Here is a 25,742-nt window from a genome sequence, read left to right as displayed (position 1 = left end):
CCCATTAATCGGCCATTACATTAGGTACACTCTAATCTGTCCCTCCCCCGGAGTGCGATGTTCCCCTTCCTGTGTCCATGAGTTCTCGTTGTTCAATTCCCACCTATGAGTGAGAACATGCGGTGTTTGGTTTTTTGTCCTTGCGATAGTTTACTGAGAATGATGTTTTCCAGTTTCATCCAAAAGCTTGGTCTTTGTTTTTCCTATAGGGGAAAAAGTCAAAATAAGTTCCAAAAACTATCCTCAAAGTAGTATTGTGCTTGTAGTAAGTGAAGGTTGGATGGATGGATACTGACAATGGTGGCAGGCATTTCAAGCCTTTTATTAAATTAGTACTTTTTGTCTTCTTATTAAAATTTTGTTAATTTTAGCAAAGGCCAATTGTTGTGATAAACTGGTGTTTTTTGGATGCTTCAAGCACATGTTAACCAATTTTTTAATTCCCCTTTTGGTTCCTCCCATTGTTCTAAAATAGGACTTTCATATTATTAAAACCTCAAAAGATGATCCACCCAGGATGAACAAAGATCACCAAGGGGAAAGAAAACATTTTTTATCTTTACAGAAAACATGTTAAGATTATATATAGATGTATTCTTTACATTGGATATTGTATTAGAGTCCTCCTTACAAGAAATGAAATAGTTTTTAGCACTCTTAGCATTAGAGTTCCTAGATTGGTGTTGATAGCTACAGTTTTAAAATGTATAACCTGAAAATGAAGGTTAATTTTGCATTGTAAGAGCACATTTGATCTATGTAAAAAGTGTCCATTTGGTGTATTTTTTTAAAAAAGAGAAAGCACTTTCATATTAAGTAGCATGTGTATGAATTTAGATTTTCATATTTGTTGTGTCTGTATTCAGTGAAGTAAATTGAGCATTTAAATGTTTGTTGATGGCAACATTAACTATTAAATTAAAGCACCTTATACTCTGCTGCTTAACTTGCTTGTAATTGCACCTTTGTTACCTGCACATTTTCATATAGAATATTGTTGTAACATTGCTTCATGTGGGTCTGGATGGAAGATTAGTGGGCCTACAGGATCATTTATTTATATTGTTTATATTACAATAATATATTGTAGACCAGTTGTAAGTTCATTTCTTTACAAATAAAAGCCTCTTCCATTTGGCTGGTCTATTGAATAATTTTTTTTCTTTAAGCTTATGAGACATGGGGAATCCTCTGTGTAAACAAACAAAAAGCTTAGTGAGGTTTGAAATGGTTTTAAAATCTCCTGATTTAAAATCTGCAAAGAGTGTAAGTCTTTACTGATTAATTTCAATATATTTAAACATATTTCAGTCCCATATCTGGCCAACAACTAGAAGGCAATATATTTAGAGGAAAAAGTAATACAGAGAAAGAGGGCCAGGTCTAAATGTTCTGAACTGTTTAAACACACCCTAATGTTCTCTTGAACATAGATTATTTGTCCTAAACTTTCGATATAGTTGGCTGTCTATATGCATTGGGTTTTTATAGAATGTGATTTTTATTCCTATTTATTTTCTCAAGTATTTTTTTTTAACATTGTACCACCCATTATAGTGGTTATTTCTCTTCCCTGCCATGTCTTCTGTTAACAGACCTGATCATAGAGAGGTGGACATATGATTGAAGTCAGGTTGAACAGCCATTCCCCGGGACTGTATATTTGAAGTTAGGAGATGCTTTAAGTGTAATTATGAAAGCCCTGAGCTGCTGGCAGCCAGAACACCCACTTTGTGGACACATAATGGAAACCGACAACTCAGAGAGATTCTCCTAGTAGTTTATTTACTAAGTTGTCTTTCCAATATCCAGCTTGTTCTTAGAATGGCTCAGGTTGAATTTGTATTACCTGCTACTCACTCAAAGAATTCCTGACTGACTGTCCAGGAGCATTTCCCAACTTGTCTTTATAGATGGTTAATTAATTAATTAGCTAATTAAAGAGACTTGTGTGCTCAAGTAAATGGGTTTCTTCTTCATTACAGCACTATAAAGCCTTAAGATGGCCGGGCGCGGTGGCTCACGCCTGTAATCCCAGCTCTCAGGGAGGCAAGAGGCGGGAGGATAGCTTGAGCCCAGGAGTTCGAGACCTGCCTGGGCAATATAGCGAGACCCCGTTCTCCCGAAAAAGAAAAAAAAAAAAAAAAAAAAAGACAAAAAGATGTTCATGGGCATTGTACATTTTCAAGTGAAAAATAATTAATTAAGAAACAACATTCTTCACATTTGACTCTGAAACCATTCTTTCTTTTTGAGAACAGTCAGTGGCACCAATGAAAGGCAATGTAATGTAGTGGTAAAGAACAAGAACTCTGGACCAGAATTCTGGGTTTGCATCCCAGCTTCCCCAATGTCTAGTTGTATCATAGTGAGTTTCTTACTTTCAATGTTTAAATTTCCTCATCTGTAAGAAGGGGATAATAGTTCCTGTCAGAGTTGCTATGAGGATTAAATCAATCATCAGTTGCTGCATGGTAAGACGGTACCTGGCACACAGGACACATTTCTTAAATCGTTTTGCCATTATTAGTGTTCCATAGCACTTGTTTTAGGACATTTTTTTCAAATAACGGAAAGTAATCCATTTGTGGATCATCAACTCAATTTAGTGGATCAAAACCAGCATTTAAAAAAATGACACTAAAAAACATATTTGCATGATATGTAAGGGTAAGTATTGTTATGACACGTAAACATGTACATACAAGTCTATGGGTCAGGATGTTAAAAAATATATCTTACTGTAAATATCAAAAAAATCAAAAGCCACCAATTTAGGAAAAGCTAGGTTTAGATTTATGCAATATAGTATTTATAAATGGTGATAAAAATATCTATGTAGCTTAATTCCTAAAGTAACGTAAGATGATCCTGCCACTCATATTGTTTTACTCCAGTGAAGCAACTCTGCCCATCCACCGGGGGAGATTTGGCAATGTCTGGAGACATTTTTTATTGTGTCTACTGGGCATGGAGGTGCTACCAGTCCATCAGTGGGCAGAGAGCAGGGATGCTGCTAAACTGCCCCACAACAGAAAATTAACCAACCCCAAATGTCAAGAGTGCCGAGGATGAGAAATTCTACTTTTACATGTGATACATTGCTAACGTGATTATGATGTGACATGCAAGTACGTGACATACAAGTTATAATATGAAAATGAATCTGCTGAATCATGGAAAGGGACCTAGTCACTACTCCCAGTTCCATAAGGTGAGCAACCAAAACTTTCTTCTTCCAGGAATATTTGCATTAAGAACAGAGATATACTTTTTAAAATTAGCTACATTTAAAATGAGGTAATCTTCCTCTTACATTGAACTTTATACCAAATCATTTTAATAACAATTTTTATTTTCTTGCTTTCATTTGAACATTTAATAAAAATGTTTAGGTTGATAATCTTAAAGTTGTCAGTGAAATCTCAGATTTACATAACAGTTTGCATCCAGTAGTTTTTTTGAGTAACCAAACATCAGTATAGCCAAATGTTAACTCATTTCACTTTTTGTGTTAATAACAAAATAATATTTGTAATATAGTGTCCCTGAATAACTATAAAAAATTCTTGGAATTATTTTGTTTTTAAAATAAAACACTATTTAATAAATGATATCATAGCCTCAAAAGACACATTCTGAAACGGTATCAAAGTTAAGAGGCAAAAGCTTTAGTTCAGTTTATTCTTTAGTATGTCCTGAGTTCTTTCTGTTTACAAAATTATGATCTTACTACAGTTGTAACTTTTAATTAATAATATTAACAAATCATTATTGATATAGGCTTTTCAATTTGCTCAAGATTAGGAATTGTATGTGGAATGAAGCAGCACTTCCAGTTGACAAATGGATCCAAAGGTAATCCGATGTCTCTTAAATTAAGCTTGTGACAATTAAACCAATACACTGTAGCAATGAGAAAACTATTGACAAAGTATAACCAGGGAATATTCATCTCAATATATGCTGGAATCTGAACTTTAAGTAAAAGAATGATTACCTGAAGTAGTACAAATGGTAACCAGGTACCAAGAAAACAGACAATGAGCTTGGATAAGAATATTTTTTTAGATCTCACAGTATAACTGGAGTGGGATGAGAAAGGAAAATAAAAGATAGTTTCATTCATATAGGAAGTTATCCTGATAGCCTGTACCAAAGTAGTAACTTCTTCCCAAGAGGTTATGAAAGCTACAAATAAAATCATCACCATGAAAAATGACAGCCAGTAACTCTGAATGCTGACATAGAAAGCACAGTGACGAGAATGGGCATTCTGTGCCTTCAGGCTTTGGTAGATGGCTGGGTCTCCCAAAACATAAGCAAAGACTGAAATCCAAATTAAAATTACTGTAAAGAAATAAAATAATTTTTGACACTTAAATGAAAGCTTGGTTGTTTTAGAAAAATTCAGGCAATAATCTATACATGCTATCAGGAAAACTGGATAATGCAAAAAGCCATAAGTAAAGGAAATAATTTGAGTAAATAGGCAGATATGGTATTTAGTAAACCTGATGCTTAAAAGTACAAAATCCCTGAAATACAATATAATGGAAATGTTTACCAAAAGTAAAAGATCAACGAATGCTAGTGAAATGCAAAAATATTCCATAAAATTTTGACAGGTGTTTTTTCTTTTCATTCCTAGTGTAAGGATATTTAATAATATTTTCCCAAGTATGATCAAGAATAGCAGACAGTTAACATCTAGGGGCTGGTTTGTTTGATGTAACTGGTACTGAAAAGAGCAGTTCTCTGAAGAGAGAGCAGTCATATTTTTAGTTAAATTTCAAGAAGACCTGCTGAAATACACATGATAAAACACTGCTTCCTTTATTTTCTGTCCCTGCAAAAAAAGTGAAAAGAAAACCTTAATGTTACCTATTTTGAAACTTTACAAAGCAAGCACCACTATTCTTAAAAGCCTAATTCAGTCATTTCCCCAAATAATTAAATATATGAATAAGAATTATATGTCACATAATACTTATAGAATACAGAACATAAGAATTAATGTGTATACTTCGGTCATCTTTTTGAGACCCAGATGGTCCAGAACTCAGAGATTTTTAAGCCAAAATGTTATATATAAATTACTAACTTCTATATATAAGTACAGGTTTTAATAACTTAGAGAAATGGTTTTATCTACCAGGGCCAAAACTCATGCCTAAAATAGAAGCTTGATAGCAATATGCAAAACAACCACATAGAGCTTTTAACCCCACCTCACTCTGACTCCAGAGAGCATGACCCCAGTCCCTTTTGTCAGTGAAGTTAAAAAGTGATGCTTATGGGGCCCCTTAACACAGTTTTCAAAGCTTTTTAGTTGCAGGATGCTTCAGATTAAATCTTTTCCTGAAGCTCTGAAAACAGGTGGTTTCAGCTAAAAATAATGAGAACATAGGTAAAGGAAAGAAAGAGAAGTGTTTATCTTCTGGATATGATCTTTCAGGTATGGCATGTGGAGAGACAAGAGAATACAAGGAAGGAATAGGGACTGAGTATGGATACATGAGAACATTAGGAAGCGGTAGGTAAAGGCAAAGGAACAGGAGTTGAGGCTTCAGTGATACATGCATTTTGGAAGCAGGAAAAAGATGATGAAAGAAGTCAGAAGAAATCAGGAAAGGATTGGAAGGAAAGCGAAGGAGATTCAAGAAACACATCCTTAAAAAAAAAATCAGAGTTGACCCAAACTTATTTCTACAATACTACTCAATCACAGTATTTATAAATAGCAAAAAAAAAAAAAAAAAAAAAAAAAAAAAACCAAAAATGACAAGAACAACAAACCCAATCACAAATGTGAACAACTGGAGATTGGTTCAAAACAACACAGGTTGGCTGGGTGTGGTGGCTCTTGCCTGAAATCCCAGCATTTTGAGAGGCCAAGGCAGGAGGATGGCTTGAGCCAAGGAGTTGGAGACCAGCCTGAGCAAAATAGGGAGCAGCCTCTACCAAAAAAAAAAAAAAAAAAAATTACCTGGGCATGGTAATGCACACCTGTGGTTCCAGCCACTCAAGAGGCTGAGGTGAGAGGATTGCTTGAGCCTGGGAGGTCAAGGCTGCAGTGAGCCGTGATTGTGCCACTGCACTCCAGCCTGGGTGACAGAGCAAGACCCTGTCTCAAAAAGAAAAGAAAAAAAAACAAGAAAGAAACAACACAGGTTGAGTATCCCTTATCAGAAATTCTTGGGACCAGAAGTGTTCTGGATTTTGAACGCATCCCTAATCCAAAAACCCACACTTTCATGTGAGCATCAGGTCAGTGCTCAGAAAGTTTTGGATTTTAGAGGATTTCAGATTTTGGATTAGGGATGCTCACCCCGGATATGGTCATCTTTATGATTTGCAGCCACTAAAAATGTTTCTCAGGATAGGAGGAAGACTTAGTTTTCATACTTTTCACTCTACCTTAAAATTTGTTAAATTTTAAGCCTTGTGAATTTGGTACATGTTAAAAAAATAATGTCATGATAAATTTCCACATTATGTTTAGTTACGTGAAATGCAGATTACAAAATTATGCAGCAACATGTCATGTAAGAAATTGTACATGCACAGAAAAGGGCTAAAAAGGTACATATCAAGTTATCAATACAGTAGTATTATACTTCGTTTCCCAAACTAAGGAAAAAAATGGAGTTTTGGGTCTGAAAACTGAAAAAAGTAAATTTGCCTAAAAATAGATCACTGATGATTAAATAATTTTGTCTGAAGGTAAAGAAATCAGTGTGACAATAGTAAAAACATGGAATCAACCCAAATACCCATCAGCGACAGATTGGATAAAGAAAATGTGGTACATATATACCACAGAATACTATGCAGCATAAAAAATGAGATCATGGCTTTCACAGGAACATGGATGGAGCTGGAGGCCATCATCCTTAGCAAACTAACGCAGGAACAGAAAACCAAATACCGCATGTTTTCACTTATAAGTGGGAGCTAAATGATGAGAACTGATGGACACAAAGAAGGGAACAACAGACACTGGGGTCTACTTGAGGGTGGAGAGTGGGAGGAGGGAGAGGAGCAGAAAAAATATTAGGTACTAGACTTAGTACCTGGGTGACAAAATAATCTGTGCAAAAAACCACCATGATATGAGTTTATAACAACCCGCACATGTACCCCTGAACCTAAAATAAAAATAAAAAAATCACTGTGAGAGAGGGCTATCAGTTTTGATGACAGATTGAACTATTACTCTCATGGCCATAAATCTGTCATAAGATAACTTATTAAGGTATACAAATAATGAAACTACTTACACAAACGTATATATGTGTAAAGGCAATAATACAAAATCTATTTTCATAACTATAAAAGACCCAATCAAACAAGTGCTTCCCACACTCAAGTTTTTTTTCCCCTGTATTTAAACATAGTACAGTTTAATTTGATCTTATCCAAAAAAGTTGCATTCCAGATTTGATACACAAGGGCACAGAAACGTCGCTGCCAACTTGACAAATGCCATTGGTCTTATAAGTGGTGTTGCTTGGATAAAGAAGCCAAGATGAGTAAGACCATATGAAGTCCCCCTTGTGCCAAAAATGAAAACAAAAAAGGCTGAGTTTTAAACAACCAATGTTGGTTAAAATGAGGGTGAGGAAATTGTGTGGATTCATAAAGACCCATTTTTCAAAAATGTAACTTTAGGATAAAAGAATAGAATCATCTGTCTCACATGATTTTAACTTTTATAACTCCTAAAGTAAGGAAAGCCAAGTCAGGCTGGGGGCCGTGGCTCATGCCTGTAATCCTAGCACTTTGGGAGGCCAAGGTGGGTAGATCACTTGAGCTCAGAAGTTCAAGACCAGCCTGGGCAACATGGTGAAACCTAGTCTCTACAAAAAATAAAAAAATTAGTTGGGTATGGTGGTGGGGGCCTATAGTTCCAGCTACTTGGGAGGCAGAGGTGGGAGGATCACCTAAGCCCAGGAGGTCAAGGCTGTGGTGAGCCAAGTCATGCCACTGCATTCCAGCCTGGGTGCCAGATTGACATTCTGTCGCAAAAAGAAAAGAAAAGCCAGGTAGGCAACATCCAAGGGATGTTTTCCAGGTTCCCGTTTCATCACTGACTCTGACAGGTGGAGGCACCTGGAAGATGACAAAAGTAGGGAGGAGGAGGACCTGGAGGAGGGGAGGACCCTTGTGTCTCCTAGGGGATAAGGAAGGTCCACAGAGGAGAAAGAATCAGCTATAGCCACCAAGGCAGGAACCAAGAACCTCTTCAGAAGACGACTGGAATAAAGAAGACAAGTCCGACATGGAACATGTAAGAGAATCATAAAGCTACAAAAAAAGAGCAGGGAAGACAGGCAACTTGAGGCAATAAAAAGCGAAAGGAAGAAGCTGGAAAACAAGATTTTGGCCAATTTACAACAGTTCCTGAATACCATGATCATGGAAACCAATCAGAGCTTTCTTAGATGAGACCAATTTTATATACTCTACCCCAATTACCCCGTAAACCACTATAAGTGTTCAAAATTCCAATATTTTGTTTTTTAAAACAACTCCCTGGACAAGACAGAAATCCTTTGATAAGCTACCTGAATTTTCCCTAGAAAAATGTTCACAGAAAATATAGGGACTCAAGAGATTTCCAAGATCTGGTCCTTTTCCTGCATGATTCTTTAAACTACTCATGAATGAACTCATATGCAACCTGAAAAGTTAACGTGGAAGTCCTTTTCAAGGTATCTTGCTTTACGATCTGGCCCAGTTTGGAGGTATTAGCAGGGCCTCAGGGAAACAAACCATGATTTCGTTTCACTGACCCGGTCTCTGTTTTTCCCTTCGTAACCCAATTAATTCTTAACAACTTGCATACTTACTCTCCAGTGGGTCTTCCTTGACTGATGATCTTCCTATTTAAGTTCACTTTTACTGCCTTCAATTATGTTATTTTTGGTTCCTTGCATTTCATTTTGATATACCAAGATGCTATGTGAGTAAGCTCTGTGTGAAAGATAGAAAACAAAACGAAACATCATTAAGAGCTATCTTAATAGCAAGAGTCCAGTTAAACTGGTTCCAGATCACTGCTTAGAAAAATTGTAGTTTTTTGTGGGACTGAAGCCAGTAACTAACTGCTTACATTCTTAGTTTCTTTCTTGCAAAAGGAAGAAAGGGGATACTTGGATTGAAAGCACACCAAAGATGGAGAGATTGATGCATATACCACATTTACTTAAAGGAATCTTGCTTTATAGTTTTCAGCCACAGGATAAAGCAGCTGTCCTCAAAGTGTTTGGTTTCAGGACCCTTTGACCCTTGTTGCATGTTAACATCAATAACATTTTTTAAATGTTATTTAAGTAATATGGTAAAAATTACTATATTTACCAAATAATAATTTAGTGAGCAGAGTGGCATTGTTTCACATTTCACAACTTGTTTTAGTGTCTGGCTTAATAGCAGACAGCCGAATTCTCATCTATGCCGGGTCTGTCCCGCAGACCCTGGCCAAGCAACGGATGAAAGGAGTACTCAGACACAAATATGCAGTGTAACAGCAGCTAGTGGGCTGCCCAGCACTAGTGGCCGAAGAAGAGAGCAGCCTTGAACAGCTGGAGCTGCTTGCTTTTATTCAGTACAGACATAATGCCAAAAGCCTGGAGCAAACACAATCTGTGGGTAATTAACATTACTGTTCCCCCTTTCAGGGAGCAGTCATGTGCGCGGATGATCAAAGGTCAGTTTCTGGACAACACAAGTGAACAAGCCTATTTAAGATAAATTCTCCTACATGCCCTTGTACCTACTCCTTGCCCTCTGCCTCAAGGTCAGAAAACAGCTGCCTTTAGCTTATTCTCCCCCCAACCCCCCAAGCTATGCAGAGCCTTTCGACCTTCCAGAAGGCCTGCTCCTTTCCCTACAGTTTCTCCCACCACTCTGACTGATCTACATCTCCCCCTTTTGTTTTTTTGCATCACGTTTTGTTGATTGGAAGAGTACAGAGGTGTGCAGCGACAGGTTTGACAGGCACAGCAGTTACAGCTCGTGTTCTGGCTTTGCGTAAAGGGGTCTGCTGCACATAATTCATCAAATTCTGCCCTCTAGAGGAGGTATTGACTGGCCTCTAAAGTTGTTTTAGTTAGCACTGACCAGTCCCCCTGGGGTCATATGGAAGTTGTCTGCTATGGCCTCAATTAATCCTTTCGTAAATGGGCTAGCAGCTCCATTTTCTCTAATGCTTTTTCTTATCTCTTTATAAGTGTTGAAAGTAATGGGTTCATGTACCCGATTGCCTTGTTGATCTTGCATTACCAGGCAGACCAAGAGCTCCCCTTCTGATGCCGCTTGCTTAAGACAGGGTCCCATAACTGTAGTGTATCCCTTGTCCTTTTTCCAATTTACTGGGGGAGGGGGCTCAGGGAAAATCTCTGTCTCCTCTGTGGCATCTTTACCCGGTAATGGTGGGGCTGAGGGAAGAGGTGGCGGCAGTAAGGGAGATGATGGTTCTTCCTCCCTTCCCTTTTTAGGCTCTTCTGTGTAGAGTGGGGCCAAAGCAGCCCTAAGGTCCATAATGTTAAAGATGTTACTGGGACCCCATTGCCCTTGTGCATGATGTCGTTTAAGATTTCTTCCCACTTGCTCCCAGAGCTCTAGGTCTAACGTGCCTTCTTCTGGGAACTACGGGTTATGGAAAACAACAGTTTGCCTTAGGTCCCTTAATTGGGCCTCTGAAACCGAGGCTCCACTAGCTTTAAGCCATTGTTTCAATACTTTTATATGCTGTTTCTGTTGAGCGAATAAATGTTGTCCCAATATGAAACCCTAGCTTGAAAATTCCCTCAAACTTGGAAATCCCAAGAGGGCTCCAATTCCAATTACTTGCTTACTGCGCAGTCTCTTCACCTTTGTTTTCAAGGGTTCCATCGCAATCCATTGCAGCGTTCCTCACACAGGGCATCAGCTCCTGGGTCTGTCTCGCAGACCCTGGCCAAGCAACTGAAGAAAGGAGTACTCAGACACAGATAAGCAGTGTAACAGCAGCTAATGGGCTGCCCGGCACTAATGGCTAAAGAAGAGAGCAGCCTCAAACAGCTGGAGCTGCTTGCTTTTATTCAGTACAGACATAATGCCGAAAGCCTGGAACAAACACAATCTGCGGGTAATTTACATTATTGTTCTCCCTTTCAGGGAGCAGTCATGCGCGCTGATGATCAAAAGTCGGTTTCTGGACAACACAAGTGAACAAGCCTATTTAAGATAAATTCTCCTACACGTCCTTGTACCTACTCCTTGCCCTCTGCCTCAAGGTCAGAGAACAGCTGCCTTCAGCTTATTCTCCCCCGAAGCCTTCTGACCTTTCAGAAGGCCTGCTCCTTTCCCAACAGTTTCTCACACCACCCTGACCGATTTCCTACACATCTACATTTAATCAGCTGAGATATCACACATATGTAGCTTCTGGAGAGTCCTCTGTACATTCATGAGAGTTGGAAAGTAAAAAAAAAGGTAAAAACTTTAAGTGTTTTTATAATCAGTTGTGTTGCAGAATCTCATGCAATCTTAGAAAAGTTTTAAAAAACCATGTGGGTTAGACAACAGGATGGGAGATGAACACAGTGAATGTGAACATTCTGGTTTACTGTTGTGTAGAAGATGGAATTTATACTGCAGCTGTATTTGGTGAGCCTGATAAGTGGAGCAAGCCTGTGGGAGAAACAGCCTTATCAGGGGTTTTACATACTGTTTTTCTTATTCTTAACAGTCATAAAAGGTATATATGATTTTTCCCCATGAGGAAAACAGGCTTGCGGTTAATAAGCACATTTCCCTAGGTCCCATGACTCGTAAGTGTTGGAGCTAAAGTTCAACCTCAAGTCTGACTTCAAAGCTCATGTTCTTTAGTAAACCACAATTATGGCTTAACATACAACTGGAAATGTAGAAGGACCCAATGTATGTATGTGAAAGAGCTTTCTAAAAAACCAACATCTGGCCGGGTGCGGTGGCTCATGCCTATAATCGCAGCACTTTCGGAGGCTGGTGCAGGTGGATTGCCTGAGGCCAGGAGTTCAAGACCAGCCTGGTCAACATGGTGAAACCATATCTCTACTAAAAATACAAAAGTTAGCCAGGTGTGGTGGCGGGCGCCTGTAATCCCAGCTACTCATGAGGCTGCGGCAGGAGAATCGCTTGGACCCGGGACAGGGAGGTTGCAGTGAGCCGAGACTGCACCACTACACTCCAGCCTGAGCAACAGAGTGAGACAGTTGTCTCAAAAAAATAATTTTAAAAAATAAATAAAAAGCAACATTCAAATAACAGTGACTGTATTGATTACTGATATCCATAGGATTGTGACTTGACTATCCATTTGGATAATGAAATTTTATCCCTCCAAAAGGTAAATATAAACTTTGAAGAGTTTGTATTTGAAATGTGGTCTTTGCTTGATATGTATCCAAATTCAGTGGAAAAAAATAAAATGTCACTCAACTCTGATAATGTTTTGCATTCATTCATTAGCACAGTACAGTTATATTCAATATAGAAAATTGAGAAAATATGGAAATATTTTAATATTACTTATTTTTAAAAATAGGTGATATAATTTACATTATACAAAACTTGGGTGACAGATGTGTATTACAGTGAAAGTTACCTGTGCCACCCAATCCTCCCTCCAACACCCCCACTCTGCCCAGCGCTGTCTAGCCAGTTTCCCTCCCTAGATACAGCCACTATAACCAGTTATTTGGATATATTTCCAGAGATACTCTCTAAAGCAAAGTTTTAAAAAGAAATAAGACATTTCCTTATTAAGACAAGTAGTGAGAGATTCTTGATTTGTCCTTTCCTGTCTCATTTATACACTGATAAAATCTGACAAAAGAGGCGCAAAGGAAGAACAAAACCAAGAATTATCAGTGATCTGCCAGAAGCAGGAGTAATTCCCACCAACCCAAACATAAGGCTGGTGATAAGGAAGGCCAGTGAGGCCAGGCAGAAGACAGCAAGCAGGGGTTATCTCAAGGTAGGGGATAGGTGATTTCTATTTTTCTCCTTCAGTGTAGAATTATAGTGCTCACCCACACGCCTGCTTCGTCTCTGCTTCTGCCCATGGAGGATTTTTGTTCTTTGATCCCTACAGTTAATAGGCTACCAGGCCAAAAACATTTCATTGCAAATGAGTTGCCCTTCAGTGTTGCCTTCCCCATTTGTGGGCTGGGGAGGGGGAGAGGCAATGCATTTCAGATGGTACATTACAAGATGGTGGAGCCTCTGTCAACCTGGGTCCTTGAGTGACCGTGTGAAGCAAAGCCCCTGGCGATTCACAGTGGTTGTATAGTATGAGCAAGAAATAAACCTTTGTTGCATTAAGTCAATGGGATTTGGCCTATCCTGACTAATGCCATTCCTTACTATTCTCTATATCCTTTGAAATTTTTTTAACAGGATGTATTATTTATATTATCAGAAAAAAAAGCTACAGTAGAAAAAATACCTTTAAGCATTCTTCCTGTCTTCCAGCTGCCGGAGGACAAGGATCCCTCACTTCCCCCCTGACCAGCCTCCTGGTCCTATCCCCTCCACTTTACCTCACCTCTCCCTGCTTCTTCACCCTCCACTTCTCCCCATGCCTCTCCACTTCCACATCTTTCTTTTTTTTTTTTTTTTTGAGACGGAGTCTCGCTCTGTCGCCCAGGCTGGAGTGCAGTGGCGCAATCTCGGCTCACTGCAAGCTCCGCCTCCTGGGTTCATGCCATTCTCCTGCCTCAGCCTGTCCGAGTAGCTGGGACTACAGGTGCCCGCCACCACGCCCGGCTAATTTTTTGTATTTTTAGTAGAGACAGGGTTTCACCGTGGTCTCGATCTCCTGATCTCGTGATCCGCCCGCCTCGGCCTCCCAAAGTGCTGGGATTACAAGCGTGAGCCACTGCGCCCGGCTCACATCTTTCTTTTTTGAAATGGAGTCTCGCTCTGTCGCCCAGGCTGGAGTGCAGTGGCGCGATCTCGGCTCACTGCATCCGCCTCCTGGGTTCAAGCAGTTCTCCGCCTCAGCTTCCCAAGTAGCTGGGACTATAGGCACCTGCCACCATGCCCAGCTAATTTTTGTATTTTTAGTGGAGACGGGGTTTCATCATATTGGCCAGGCTAGTCTTGAACTCCTGACCTTGTGATCTGCCCGCCGGCCAAAGTTCTGGGATTACAGGCGTGAGCCATCGCGCCCGGCCATGAGTGAAATTTTGATTGAAAATTAGGCCTCTCCTTCCTTCCTTCCTGGCCATGAGTGAAATTTTGATTGAAAATTAGGCCCGCCCTCCCTCCCTCCCTTCCTTCCTTCCTTCCTTCCTTCCCTCCCTCCCTCCCTCCCTCCTTCTTTCCCTCTGTGGCCCAGGCTGCCATCTACTCGGCTCGCTGCTGCCCCGCACCACGGGCTGCCTGGGACTGCCAGCCACCGATGCCTGCTTTCTCGCCTTTGGCTGCAGGCGCGGTTTCGCCATGTTGGCCACGCTGGTCTCCAGCTCCTGACCCCGAGTGCTCTGCCTGCCTCGGCCTCCCGAGGTGCTGGGACTGCAGACGGAGTCTCGGTCACTCGGTGCTCGGTGTTGCCCGGGCTGGAGTGCAGTGGCGTGGTCTTGTCTCGCGGCAGCCTCCGCCTCCCAGCCGCCTGCCTTGGCCTACCAGGGTGCTGGGATTGCAGCCCCTGCCCGGCCGCCGCCCCGTCTGGGATGTGGAGAGCGCCTCTGCCGGACCGCCCCGTCTGGGAGGTCTACCACGGAGGCCAGAAGCAATGTGGGGGCTGGATGTGGTGGCTCACGCCTGTGGTCCCGGCACTCTGGGGGGCCGAGGTGGGTTGATCACTTCAGGCTAGGAGTTCGAGACCAGCCTGGCCAACATGGCGAAACATATGAAAAATACAACAGACAAACCAACCAACCAACTCAGTGACAGCAAAATAGGTCTACCCTGGAGTCATACTCTAATTTTTTCTATTTTCCTCCCTTTCTGATCCTTTATCCCACTTTCTTTTTCTTCCTCTTCCTTCTCCTTCTTCTTTGTCAAATGGAGGATTGAGTTATTGTCGCTGATCCATATAAAGTCCCTCTCTCATTTATTTTCATTCCCACCCCCCATTTCTGTTCCCCGACTTCCCATGTGCAACCTTCCTAGTATGTTTGATACGCATCTTTTTGTTTGTATGTATTTTTAGAAAACGTTTATTGTTTTTGTGTGCAAAAAAAAATTAATAAAAAAAAAAAAAAGAAAAAATACCTTTAAAAAGCCACAATACAAATGTAAGAATATTGGTAAAACTCAAAATTCAATTTTAATTTGTAATATATTTGTAAAAATCATATACTTTTGCATTTTTTCTTCTGATATTCTTCTGGTTTTGTTTTGTTTTGTTTTGCTTGAGTTGGAGTTTCGCTCTTGTTGCCCAGGCTGGAGTGCAATGGCACAATCTCACCTCACTGTAACCTCCGCCTCTTGGGCTCAAGTGATTCTCCTGCCTCAGCCTGCCAAGCAGCAGGGATTACAGGCACACACCACCATGGCTGGCTAATTTTTGTTATTCTTAGTAGAGATGGGATTTCCACCATGTTGGCCAGGCTGGTCTCGAATTCCTGACTTAAAGTGATCTGCTCACCTTGGCCTCCCAAAGTGCTGGGATTACAGGTGTGAGCCACTGCACCCGGCCCTCTTCTGATATTCTTATATTTGCCTGTTTTCAAAAAGAAGGGCTCAATTCAATAACCTAAATTTAAACTTTAAGGAAAAAAGCGAATTAAGCCCAAAGTAGGTTAAAGGGAAGATATAAAAAAGAGCAGAAATCAATGAAATTAAAACAAACAAACAAACGTAAGGCCAGGCATGGTGGCTCATGCCTGTAATCCCAGCACTTTGAGAGGCCGAGGCGGGAGGATCACTTGATCCCAGGAGTTTGAGACCAGCCTGGGCAACATGACAAAACCTCATCTCTATAAAAAAATATAAAACTTAGCTGGGTGTGGTGGTGGGCACCTGTGGTCCCAGCTACTTGGGAGGCTGAGGTGGGAGGATCGCTTGAGCCCAGGAGGTGGAGGTTGTGGTGAGCCGAGATTGTACCACTGCACTCCAGCCTGGGGGACAGAAAACCCTGTCTCAAATAAATAAATAAGCAAAGCAAATCAATCAAAACAACAACAACAAGGCCGGGCGCGGTGGCTCACGCTTGTAATCCCAGCACTTTGGGAGGCCGAGGCGGGCGGATCACGAGGTCAGGAGATCGAGACCACGGTGAAACCCCGTCTCTACTAAAAATACAAAAAAAAATTAGCCGGGCGTGGTGGCGGGCGCCTGTAGTCCCAGCTACTCGGAGAGGCTGAGGCAGGAGAATGGCGTGAACCCGGGAGGCGGAGCTTGCAGTGAGCCGAGATTGCGCCACTGCACTCCGGCCTGGGCGACAGAGCGAGACTCCGTCTCAAAAAAAAAAAAAAAAAAAAAACAACAACAACAACAACCCCAAAACAACAGAAAGAAAATCAATGATACAAAACTGCTTCTTTAGGGGAAAAAAAGAACCAATAAAGTTAATAAACCTCTAGCCAAATTAAGAAAGAAATTACCAGAATTAGGAAAGTAGGTACCTAGAAACGTTAAAAGAATAAGGAACTATTTTGAACAACTTTATTTCAATAAATTTGTATGATGAAACAGACAAATTTCTGGAAAGATACTACCAAAACTCCGTCCAAAAGATCCCTTAATAGCTCTATTAAAGAAACTGGCCGGGTGCAGTGGCTCACACCTGTAATCCCAGCACTTTGGGAGGCTGAGGCCAGCGGATCACCTGAGGTCAGTAGTTTGAGACCATCCTGGCCAATATGGTGCAACCCCCATCTCTACTAAAAATTAAAAAATTAGCCAGGCATGGTGGCTCAGCCTGTAGTCCCTGCTGCTCTGGAGACTGAGGCAGGAGAATCACTTGAATCCAGGAGGCGGAGCTTGCAGTGAGCCGAGATTGTGCCACTGCACCCCAGCCTGGGTGACAGAGTAAGACTCCATCTCAAAAAAAAAAAAAAAAACTCCCTATTAAAGAAACTGATTCTGTATTTAAAACCTACCCACAAAGAAAATATAGGCTCAGATGTCTTCATTGATGGATTCTATCAAGCATTTAGGGAAAAAATACCAAACTTAAAGAGTACCTCCCAACTCATTTCATAAGGACTAGAATTACCTTGATCCCAAAGACATTTCAAGAAAACTAATATAGATCATCATCCCTCATGAACATGGAAGCAGAAATTGTTAACAAATTATTAGCAAACTGAATCCATCAATACATCATGGCCAATGGAAACTTATTTTAACATTAGAAAGTCAATCAATGTAATTCACCACATTAACAGAATAAAGGAGAAAGACTATAAGATCACCTGAAGAGATGCAGATGCAGCATTTAACAAAATCTAATATGATAAAAACAAACAATAGAAGGTCACATCCCCAACTAGATAAGAAGTCTCTATGAAAAACCAAGATCAATCTCATGGTGCTGAAAGTGGATATCCATATGGGGGGAAATGAACTTTCACTCTTACCTTACACCATACACAAAAATAAACTAAAAAAGGATCATATGACTACATGTAGAAGTAAAACTAAAATTTCTAGAAGAAAACAGAAGAAATTGTTTGCAATCCTGGGTAGATATATTAGCTTCCTAGGGCTGCCACAACAAATTATAATAGGCAATAATTTTTTTTTTTTTTGTAAGAGACAGAATCTTGCTCTGTTGCCCAGGCTGGAGTGCTGTGGTACAATCAAAGCTCACTATAAACTTGAACTCCTAGGCTCAAGTAATGCTCCTGCCTTAGCCTCCCAAGTAGCTCGACCACAGGCTCGTGCCACCATGATTGGCTAAGTTTTTTAAATTTTTTATTTGTAGAGATGGGGTCTCGTTTTGTTGTCTAGGTTGGTCTCAAACTCCTGGCTTCAAGCATTCCTCCTGCCTTGGCCTCCTAAATTGCTGGGATTATAAGCATGAGCTACCGTGCCCAGTTGACTGGTGGTAAATTTAAACTGAATGGCTCATGATATTATTTGGATGTTTGTCCCCTTTGAATCTCATGTTGAAATGTGATCTCCAATGCTGAAGGTGGGGCCTAGTGGGAGGTGCTTGGGTCGTGGGGGTGGATCCCTCATGAATGACTTGGTGCCCTTCCCACAGTAATGAGTAAGTCCTCACTCTTATTTGTTCACAAGAGAGCTGGCTGGTTAAAAAGAGTCTGGGACTTCCCTTCTCTTCCTGTTGCTCCCTGTCTCACCATGTGACACGCCTGCCCCCCCCTGCCTTCCACCATGACTGGAAGCTTCCTGAGGCCTCAACAGAAGCAGATGCTGGTGCCCTGCTTCCTGTACAGTCTGTAGAACCATGAGCCAAATAAACCTCTTTTCTTTATAAATTACCCAGTCCCAGGTATTCTTTATAATGACACAAAACAGACTAAGACAATTTAAAACGATGGAAATTTGATCTCTCACATTCAGGAGGCCAGAAGTCTGAAATTCAGTTGTCAGTAGAGGCTGGGCACAGTGGTTCATGCCTGGAATCCCAGCACATTGGAAGGCTGAGGCAGGAGGATCACTTGAGGTCAGGAGTTCGAGACCAGCCTGGCCAAACTGGTGAAACCCCATATCTACTAAAAATACAAAAATTAGCTGGGCATGGTGGCGGACACCTGTAGTCCCAGCTACTTGGGAGGCTGAGGAAGGAGAATCGCTTGAACCCAGGAAGTGGAGGTTGCAATGAGCCACGCTGGGTGACAGGGCGACACCTCAAAAAAAAAAAAAAAAAAAAAAAAAGGCTTGTATAGAAATATATATATAGGAGCTTTATTCACCGATGGCCCCAGAGTGGAAATATCCCAAATATCCATCCACAGGAAAATGGATAAACAAATTGTAGTAAATCTAGGCAATGGAATACTTCTCAGCAATAAAAATTAATATATGCTCCACACAGGGAAAAGCCTCAAAAACATGTTATGTTAGGCCATTCTTCTGTTGCTATAAAGAAATACCTGAGGCTTGCTAATTAATTTATAAAGAGGTACTTCTGTTTGTGAGACAGAGTCTTGCTCTGTTGCCCAGCCTGGAGTGCAGTGGCATGATCTCGGTTCACTGCAACCTCTGCCTTCTGGGTTTGTGCAATCTCCTAGCTCAGCCTCCTGAGTAGCTGGGACTACAGGCATGTACCACCATGCCTGGCAAATTTTTTTTGTATTTTTAGTAGAGATGGGGTTTTGCCATGTTGGCCAGCTGGTCTTGAATTCCTGACCTCAAGTGATCCACCCACCTCAGCCTCCCAAAGTGCTGGGATTACAGGCGTGAGCCACTGTGCCCGGCCTATAAAGAGGTTTATTTGGCTCAAGAGTTTTGCAGGCCACACAGGAAGCATGGCGCTGGCATCTGCTTGGCTTCTGGTGAGGCCTCAGGAAGTTTACAACCATGGCGGAAGGCAAAAGGGGAACAGGCATCTCACATGACCAGAGTGGGAGCCAGAGAGAAGGGGTAGGCCCCACATGCTTTTAAATGACCAGCTCTTGCGTGAACTCACAGGGACAGCTCACTTACCACCAAGCGGACGGCGCCAAGCCGTTCATGAGGGATCTGCCCCCATGATCCAGATACCTCCTAACAGGCTCCATCTCCAACATAGGAGAGCACATTTTAACATGAGATTTGGAGGGGACACAAATCTAAACTACATCACATGCCGAACAAAAACAGCCTAGCGATAAAGGGTATAGAGTGTGTGGTTCCAATTATATGGGATTCAAAACAGAAAAACAAATCCCTATGGCCAGAGAGACTATCGGTAGAAATCTGAAGCCAGGCTGGGGCAAAGGTGAACCAGGCAATGTTCTGTAGAGATGAAAATGTTCTACATTTGGATTGGGGCCCAAGTATACATATTTTTCAAAATTCAAACTATACACTAAAAATGAGTGTTTTAACTTATTTTTAAAGAATATTCATCTCACAGTATTAGATATAAAAGTAAAAACCTGGAATTAATGTAAATCTCCAACAGCAGGAAATTGGCTACATAAATTATAACTTCCAATGAACAGTGCCTTCTTAAACAAATGCTCCTTCTCATAACTCCACTAACATAACAGTAAATCAAGTTTTACCAGATTCTAAAATGAATAAGAAAACCTCATTGTGATGCTGAGGAACACTAGAACCTAGTCTCTAGTTGTTAAACCGGTAAGTACTGGCCAAGAAGCCTTTCTCCTGCTGTTCCTGTACTAACTGTACCACCTGGTGACAGAATAATAAGTGAGGGGATGTTTACTTTTTTTGGAAGTCCTCTAGCTAATATGAGTGAATAAGGAATGATAAAATTTGGAAACTGCCCAATTTGCCACTTCTGATGTACTAAATGGAGGTAGCCAAAGATCATCAATACTAATACCCAAAGGTGGAAATGGAAGAGTACCCTGCTATCTACAAAGTGGGCTTGCCAAAAAATTAGAACCCGATCAAACCTGTAGATTCAACTACTGAGGTTCAAGAAAGAGGACAAAGTAACTTGTTTAATAACCCCACAAGATGCAGTAAAGAAAAGCCACATGGTGGTACGCTCTATAGGATTACAATTTGTTACTTCAATAAATTGTTTCAACAACAATCCAAAAAATTAACAGACTTAGGATATATCAACTATGTGCAATGTGTAGAATTTATCTGAATTCATGGCAACAAAGAATTACATATATAAGACAATGGGAAATTATGGTGTGATGGGCTGAATTATATCCCCCCAAATTCATATGTTGAAGCCTTTAACTCCCAGCACCTCCAAATGTGACTATATTTGGAGACAAGACCTTTAAAGAGGTAATTTGGACACACACACACACACGATACTAGGGATGCTGGTGCACAGAGAAAAGGCTGTGGGAGGGCACGGCGAGAAGACAGCCATCAACAGGCTGCAAAAGGCCCCAGGAGAAACCGCCCCTGGGACACCTCAATCTCATGCTTCCAGCCCCCAGAGCTGTTGTTTCAGCCACCCAGTCTGTGGTGGTTTATTATGGCAGCCCTAACAAATTAATATGTGTGGTTATATTTAAATCTCACTATTTAAAAAAATACATACTAAAATATTTACAGATGAAATAGGTTGTCTGGAATTTGCTTCAACATAATGCAGTGTGTGTGCTGGGGGCTGAGTGGATGAAAGTATAGATGGGGCAGGATTCACCACTGGTTAATGGCTGTTCTATTTGTGTGTATGATTGAAAATTTTCATAACTTTAAAAAAAATGTATAAATCTCCAAGGACAAAATTTCAGAGGCTGGAAAATGAACAGACGGACGGTAAATGACTGAGCCCCATCTACACAAAGTGTGGTCCAAGCATCACCTAGGAGACTGCTATTCACATAGACCCTCAGGCTCCAGCTCAGATCTATGGAAGCAATCTGCAGTTTTAATAAATCCTCACGTGAATCACGTACACTGAACACAGACTGAAGCTAGCGGTGGAGAAAGCAGAGTGGCAACCCAATTTATACCCCAGGACCCTCAAAAATCTCAAAAATAGCTGACCCAGGTGTCTTCAGAAAGGGATGCCAAGATGGGGATAAAAACACATGGATTCGTTGCAAATGAAATAAGCAGTTAGGTCCCGAGATCTCTTCCCTGACTCAGTGCAGCAAATGACTCCCTCTCCAACTGCGGAATAAGAATGAGGTTTTCCCCTCTGGGGAAGGTAAAACAATCTTTGGACGGTAGGCAGAGTTGAAGATTAGAGGAGCATCATACTGAAAACAGGGAGACTGCATAAAAATACACACAGCGAAAGTTGAGACCTCTCCAGCCTTTTTACAGTTGGATTTCAGGAATACGATTATTACAAGATATGAAGACTCAAACAGTTCTCTCTAGGCATCAGCCCAGGAAGAAATATCTAAAGATACTACATTGAATCTTCCCTGAAGAAGCAGCCCAGATATTGCCCTACTTATAAATATGACTGGACATCCAAAGATCCTCATTCAAAGAAAATCTCTAGTATTGAAAGTTGAACAAATCCACAAGCAGAAAAAAGACAACTTGGAGGAAATAGACACAATGCTAGATAGAAGAAAGCATTTAAAAACTCATTGTTTTCAGGGAGAAAATATTGCATCCATAAAAGAGGAGGCGGCTATTTATAATAACAGAAAAAAAAAGAGCTCTTGGAAAATAAAATATGATGGCAGAAGTAGTAAGGTGAACAGAGAGTTGGAAAATAAAGTTTAGGAAATTTCCTAGAAAAAGTGAAATAAAAAGAGAAATAGTTAAGAAACATGGAGGACCAATCCAACAGGTGCAAACTCTGACTAACAGGAGTCACAGAAAGAGAGCAAACTGGAGGGGAAGAACTCAAAGAAGAAAAGTCAATAATGAGCCAAGCGCGGTGGCTCACATCTGTAATCTCAGCACTTTGGGAGGCCAAAGTGGGTAGATCACTTGAGGTCAGGAGTTTGAGACCAGCCTGGCCAACATGGAAAAACCCAATCTCTACTAAAAATACAAAAAAGAAAAATAATTAACTGGGCATGGTGGTGGGTGCCTGTAATACCAGCTACTCAGGAGGCTGAGGCAAGAGAATAGCTTGAACCCGGGAGGCGGAGATTGCAGTGAGCCAAGATCGCACCACTGCACTCCAGCTGGGTGACAGAGCAAGACTCCATTTCAAAAAATAAATAAATAAAAATAAAGAGTGTTTCTCTTTTTTTTTTTTTTTTTTTTTTTGAGACATTGTCTCGCTCTGTCACCCAGGCTGGAGTGCAGTGGCGCGATCTCGGCTCACTACAAGCTCCGCCTCCCGGGTTCACGCCATTCTCCTGCCTCAGCCTCTCCGAGTAGCTGGGACTACAGGCACCCACCACCACGCCCGGCTAATTTTTTGTATTTTTAGTAGAGACGGGATTTCACCGTGGTCTCGATCTCCTGACCTCGTGATCCGCCCGCCTCGGCCTCCCAAAGTACTGGGATTACAAGCATGAGCCACCACGCCCAGCCAAGAGTGTTTCAACTTATAAATAAAAAGTAAAATTTAGACTTAGAATTCCACCATCTTGCAACAACTTCTCCCCAACCCACCACCCACGTAAACATTTTAGCACCTGTAGCTACCATCATCTCAACAGGAGAGACAACCAGACATTTTGTGCCTCCTATATGGCAAACCTGAGTTTCATTAAATCTCTGAATCCAGCTTCCAGTTTGCAAGAAATAGAGGATTGAGGGATATACTGAGCTGAATCATGAGCATGCAATGAGCAAGACTCACACTGTGGAAAACCCTATTGGTCAAGGAGTCCAGTTCGTCAAGAGAAAAACAAAGGGGAAAAATGGAGAAGTAATCTAGAGAGTAAAAAACACATCCTAGATAACTTTTTTTTTTAAAGGTAAGACTAAATTGGAGTTTCTAAAGATACGCATTTGGGTGGTAAAACTTCTAAATGCAAAGAAGTGCTGATGACTATAAAAGCGAAGTTATTTTGGGGGAAGTGAGGAACTGTGACTGGAGAAGTCACATGGAAGGGGCGTATTGGAGCGAAGTTCCTGCCCTTTACCTGAGAGGTGGTGACATGGGAATGGGGGTCAGTCTTCTTGGAAACACTGGAAGCCAGAGATGCCTTCAATTCTAAGGGACTGATAAGTTCAACCAAATAAAAATAGCACTTTGCATAAAAACCATAGGCAAAATCAAAAGAAAACAAACTAGAAGAAAAAAACATGATAAAATATTAACCTAATTTATAAAGAGCTCCTGGAAATCAAACAAGAAAAAGATCAAAATCCCAATATTGAAATAGTAAAATGAACAAAGGATTTGAAGAGATAATTCACAAAAGAGGATAAATGGGCTCTTAAACATATGAAAGAAGGATCAGCATCACTCTTAAAAAAACAGGCCTGGTACGACAGCTCACGCTTGTAATCCCAGCACTTTGGGAGGCTGAGGCAGAAGGATCGTTTGAGTCCAGGAGTTCAAGACCAGCCTGGGAAACATGGCGATACCCCGTCTCTACTAAAAACACAAAACTTAGCTGGGCATGGTGGCCTATGCTTGTAGTTCCAGCTACTTGGGAGGCTGCGGTGGGAGGATTGCTTGAGCCCAGGAGGTTGAGGCTGCAGTGAGCTGTGAGTGCACCACTGCACTCCAGCCTGGGCAACAGAGAAAGACTGTCTCAAAAAAATTAATTAAAAAGTATAAAAGAAAAAATAGAGATTTAAACTACAATATTTACCTCATAAAGGATAGGCAAAACCCCAAAATTTGTCCACACAGTATCTCTAGTGAGGCTGTGGAATAAACAGGTATGTTAACCACTGGTGGGGCTGAAGAATATAACTGGAGCAACTCCTACAAAAGGCAACCTGGTAATATTTATCAAAATTACAAACATACATATATGTCCTGTGAGGCTCCCGTGCTTTTCTACCACAATGGCGCCCTGGGAGAGCTGCCTCTGGTGTTCACACCCGGCCTTTGTCATCGATGAGGTCAGTCTTCACTCCTTCTTTCCTTCCCGCTTTCCATCAACTCATCTATTCTTTCCCTTTCTTCAAACTGCAGCTCCGCTTTGCCCTTCCTGGAGCTCCTTGGGACAGGGTAGAAATCCGTGAGTTTGCGATTTTTCCTTGAGCTTTTTTTCGGGGGCCTGATTGCCCTTGATGGGCTATTTCAAGGCTTGCTTGGCGATGGCTGCGTTGGTGGAATCACAAGACGAGGCCAGAGGAAGTTCTGCTGCTTCACGTTTTTGGTTTGGAAAAGGTGCGAGGGGTCCTCTCCTGGCGTCTTTGATCTTCTGTGCTCGGGCTTCGTGCTCCGTGTTGCGTTCGTTTCCTGTGGATTCCAACTAATGGTTTCCCTGGCATTTGACTTCGTAACGTGTAACGGAGTTCTCCTCCTGAAGGCTGGAACGCATTCCAGAGCATTTGTTAGGCTGGCGTAGGAAAAGATCTTTGATTGCCAGGACATACATTCTCCCCAGCGTCGGTGCAGCGCCTCCCTGGACCCCTCTGCTCGACAATCTGCGGGCTCGGGGCCGTCGCTGTCACCCCCGCTGCTGCCTCCGCCGCACGGGACTTGGACATCTTCCTGCCTGGAGAGGGGGACCCCGGGGAGGGGGCGCTCAGAGCGCAGAGCTGTTTGGAGGGCTGTGGTGGGAGCCGATGTCCCCCTCCTTCCGCTAGGCCCAGTAGGGCCCAACGCACCCACCTCAGGATAATTTTCTTTTTAGTGACACATAAAATCATGATGTCTTACAATGGATGGCATGTTGATTGAATAAAATATCGTAAAATAAACCTCATAAAATAAAAAAATTGGAATTTAGTTTTTATTTATTTTAAAATCATAGAGACGGGGTCTCCCTGTGTTGCCCAGGCTGGTCTCAAACTGCCGGCCTCAAGCGATGCTCCCATCTCCGCCTCTCAAAGTGCTGGGATTCCAGGCAGGAGCCACTGCACATGGCCTTGAAATTTAAAAATAAGAAAATGTGGCCGGGCACGGTGGCTCACGCCTGTAATCCCAGCACTTTGGGAGGCCGAGGCGGGTGGATCATCTGAGGTCGGGAGTTCAAGACCAGCCTGACCAATATGGAGAAACCCTGTCTCTACTAAAAATACAAAAAATTAGCCGGGCATGGTGGTGCATGCCTGTATTCCCAGCTACTCGGGAGGCTGAGGCAGGAGAAGTGCTTGAA

General features: G+C 41.6%; 2 protein-coding genes across 2 annotated transcripts in view; one reads left to right on the top strand and one right to left on the bottom strand.

Annotated features, from left to right (window-relative positions):
• The window catches only part of PHC3 (polyhomeotic homolog 3), a 97,601-nt gene extending 94,349 nt beyond the window's left edge, over positions 1 to 3,252 (top strand). The window contains exon 17 of the transcript XR_009209502.1: positions 2,898 to 3,252. The gene's annotated coding sequence lies outside the window, so the exon portion shown is untranslated. The remainder of the gene's footprint in view (positions 1 to 2,897) is intronic.
• A 397-nt stretch (positions 3,253 to 3,649) lies between these two features.
• On the bottom strand, positions 3,650 to 6,016 carry GPR160 (G protein-coupled receptor 160). The gene is made up of 2 exons (XM_058426951.1): positions 5,990 to 6,016; positions 3,650 to 4,849 (listed from the first exon to the last, which is right to left on the bottom strand). The coding sequence occupies exon 2, from the start codon at positions 4,775 to 4,777 to the stop codon at positions 3,761 to 3,763; it is 1,017 nt and encodes a 338-aa protein (XP_058282934.1). The 5' UTR covers positions 4,778 to 4,849; positions 5,990 to 6,016; the 3' UTR covers positions 3,650 to 3,760.
• Between the last annotated feature and the right edge of the window lie 19,726 nt (positions 6,017 to 25,742).

The sequence above is a fragment of the Hylobates moloch genome, unplaced genomic scaffold (assembly GCF_009828535.3).
Source record: "Hylobates moloch isolate HMO894 unplaced genomic scaffold, HMol_V3 SCAFFOLD_13, whole genome shotgun sequence".
NCBI classification, from domain to species: Eukaryota; Metazoa; Chordata; class Mammalia; order Primates; family Hylobatidae; genus Hylobates; species Hylobates moloch.
This window is presented reverse-complemented; position numbering and strand designations above follow the sequence as displayed.

Coding starts and splice junctions, on each gene's coding strand:
- GPR160 (XM_058426951.1), bottom strand. CDS start 4,777: ATGACTGCTCTCTCTTCAGAGAACTGCTCTTTTCAGTACCAGTTACAT.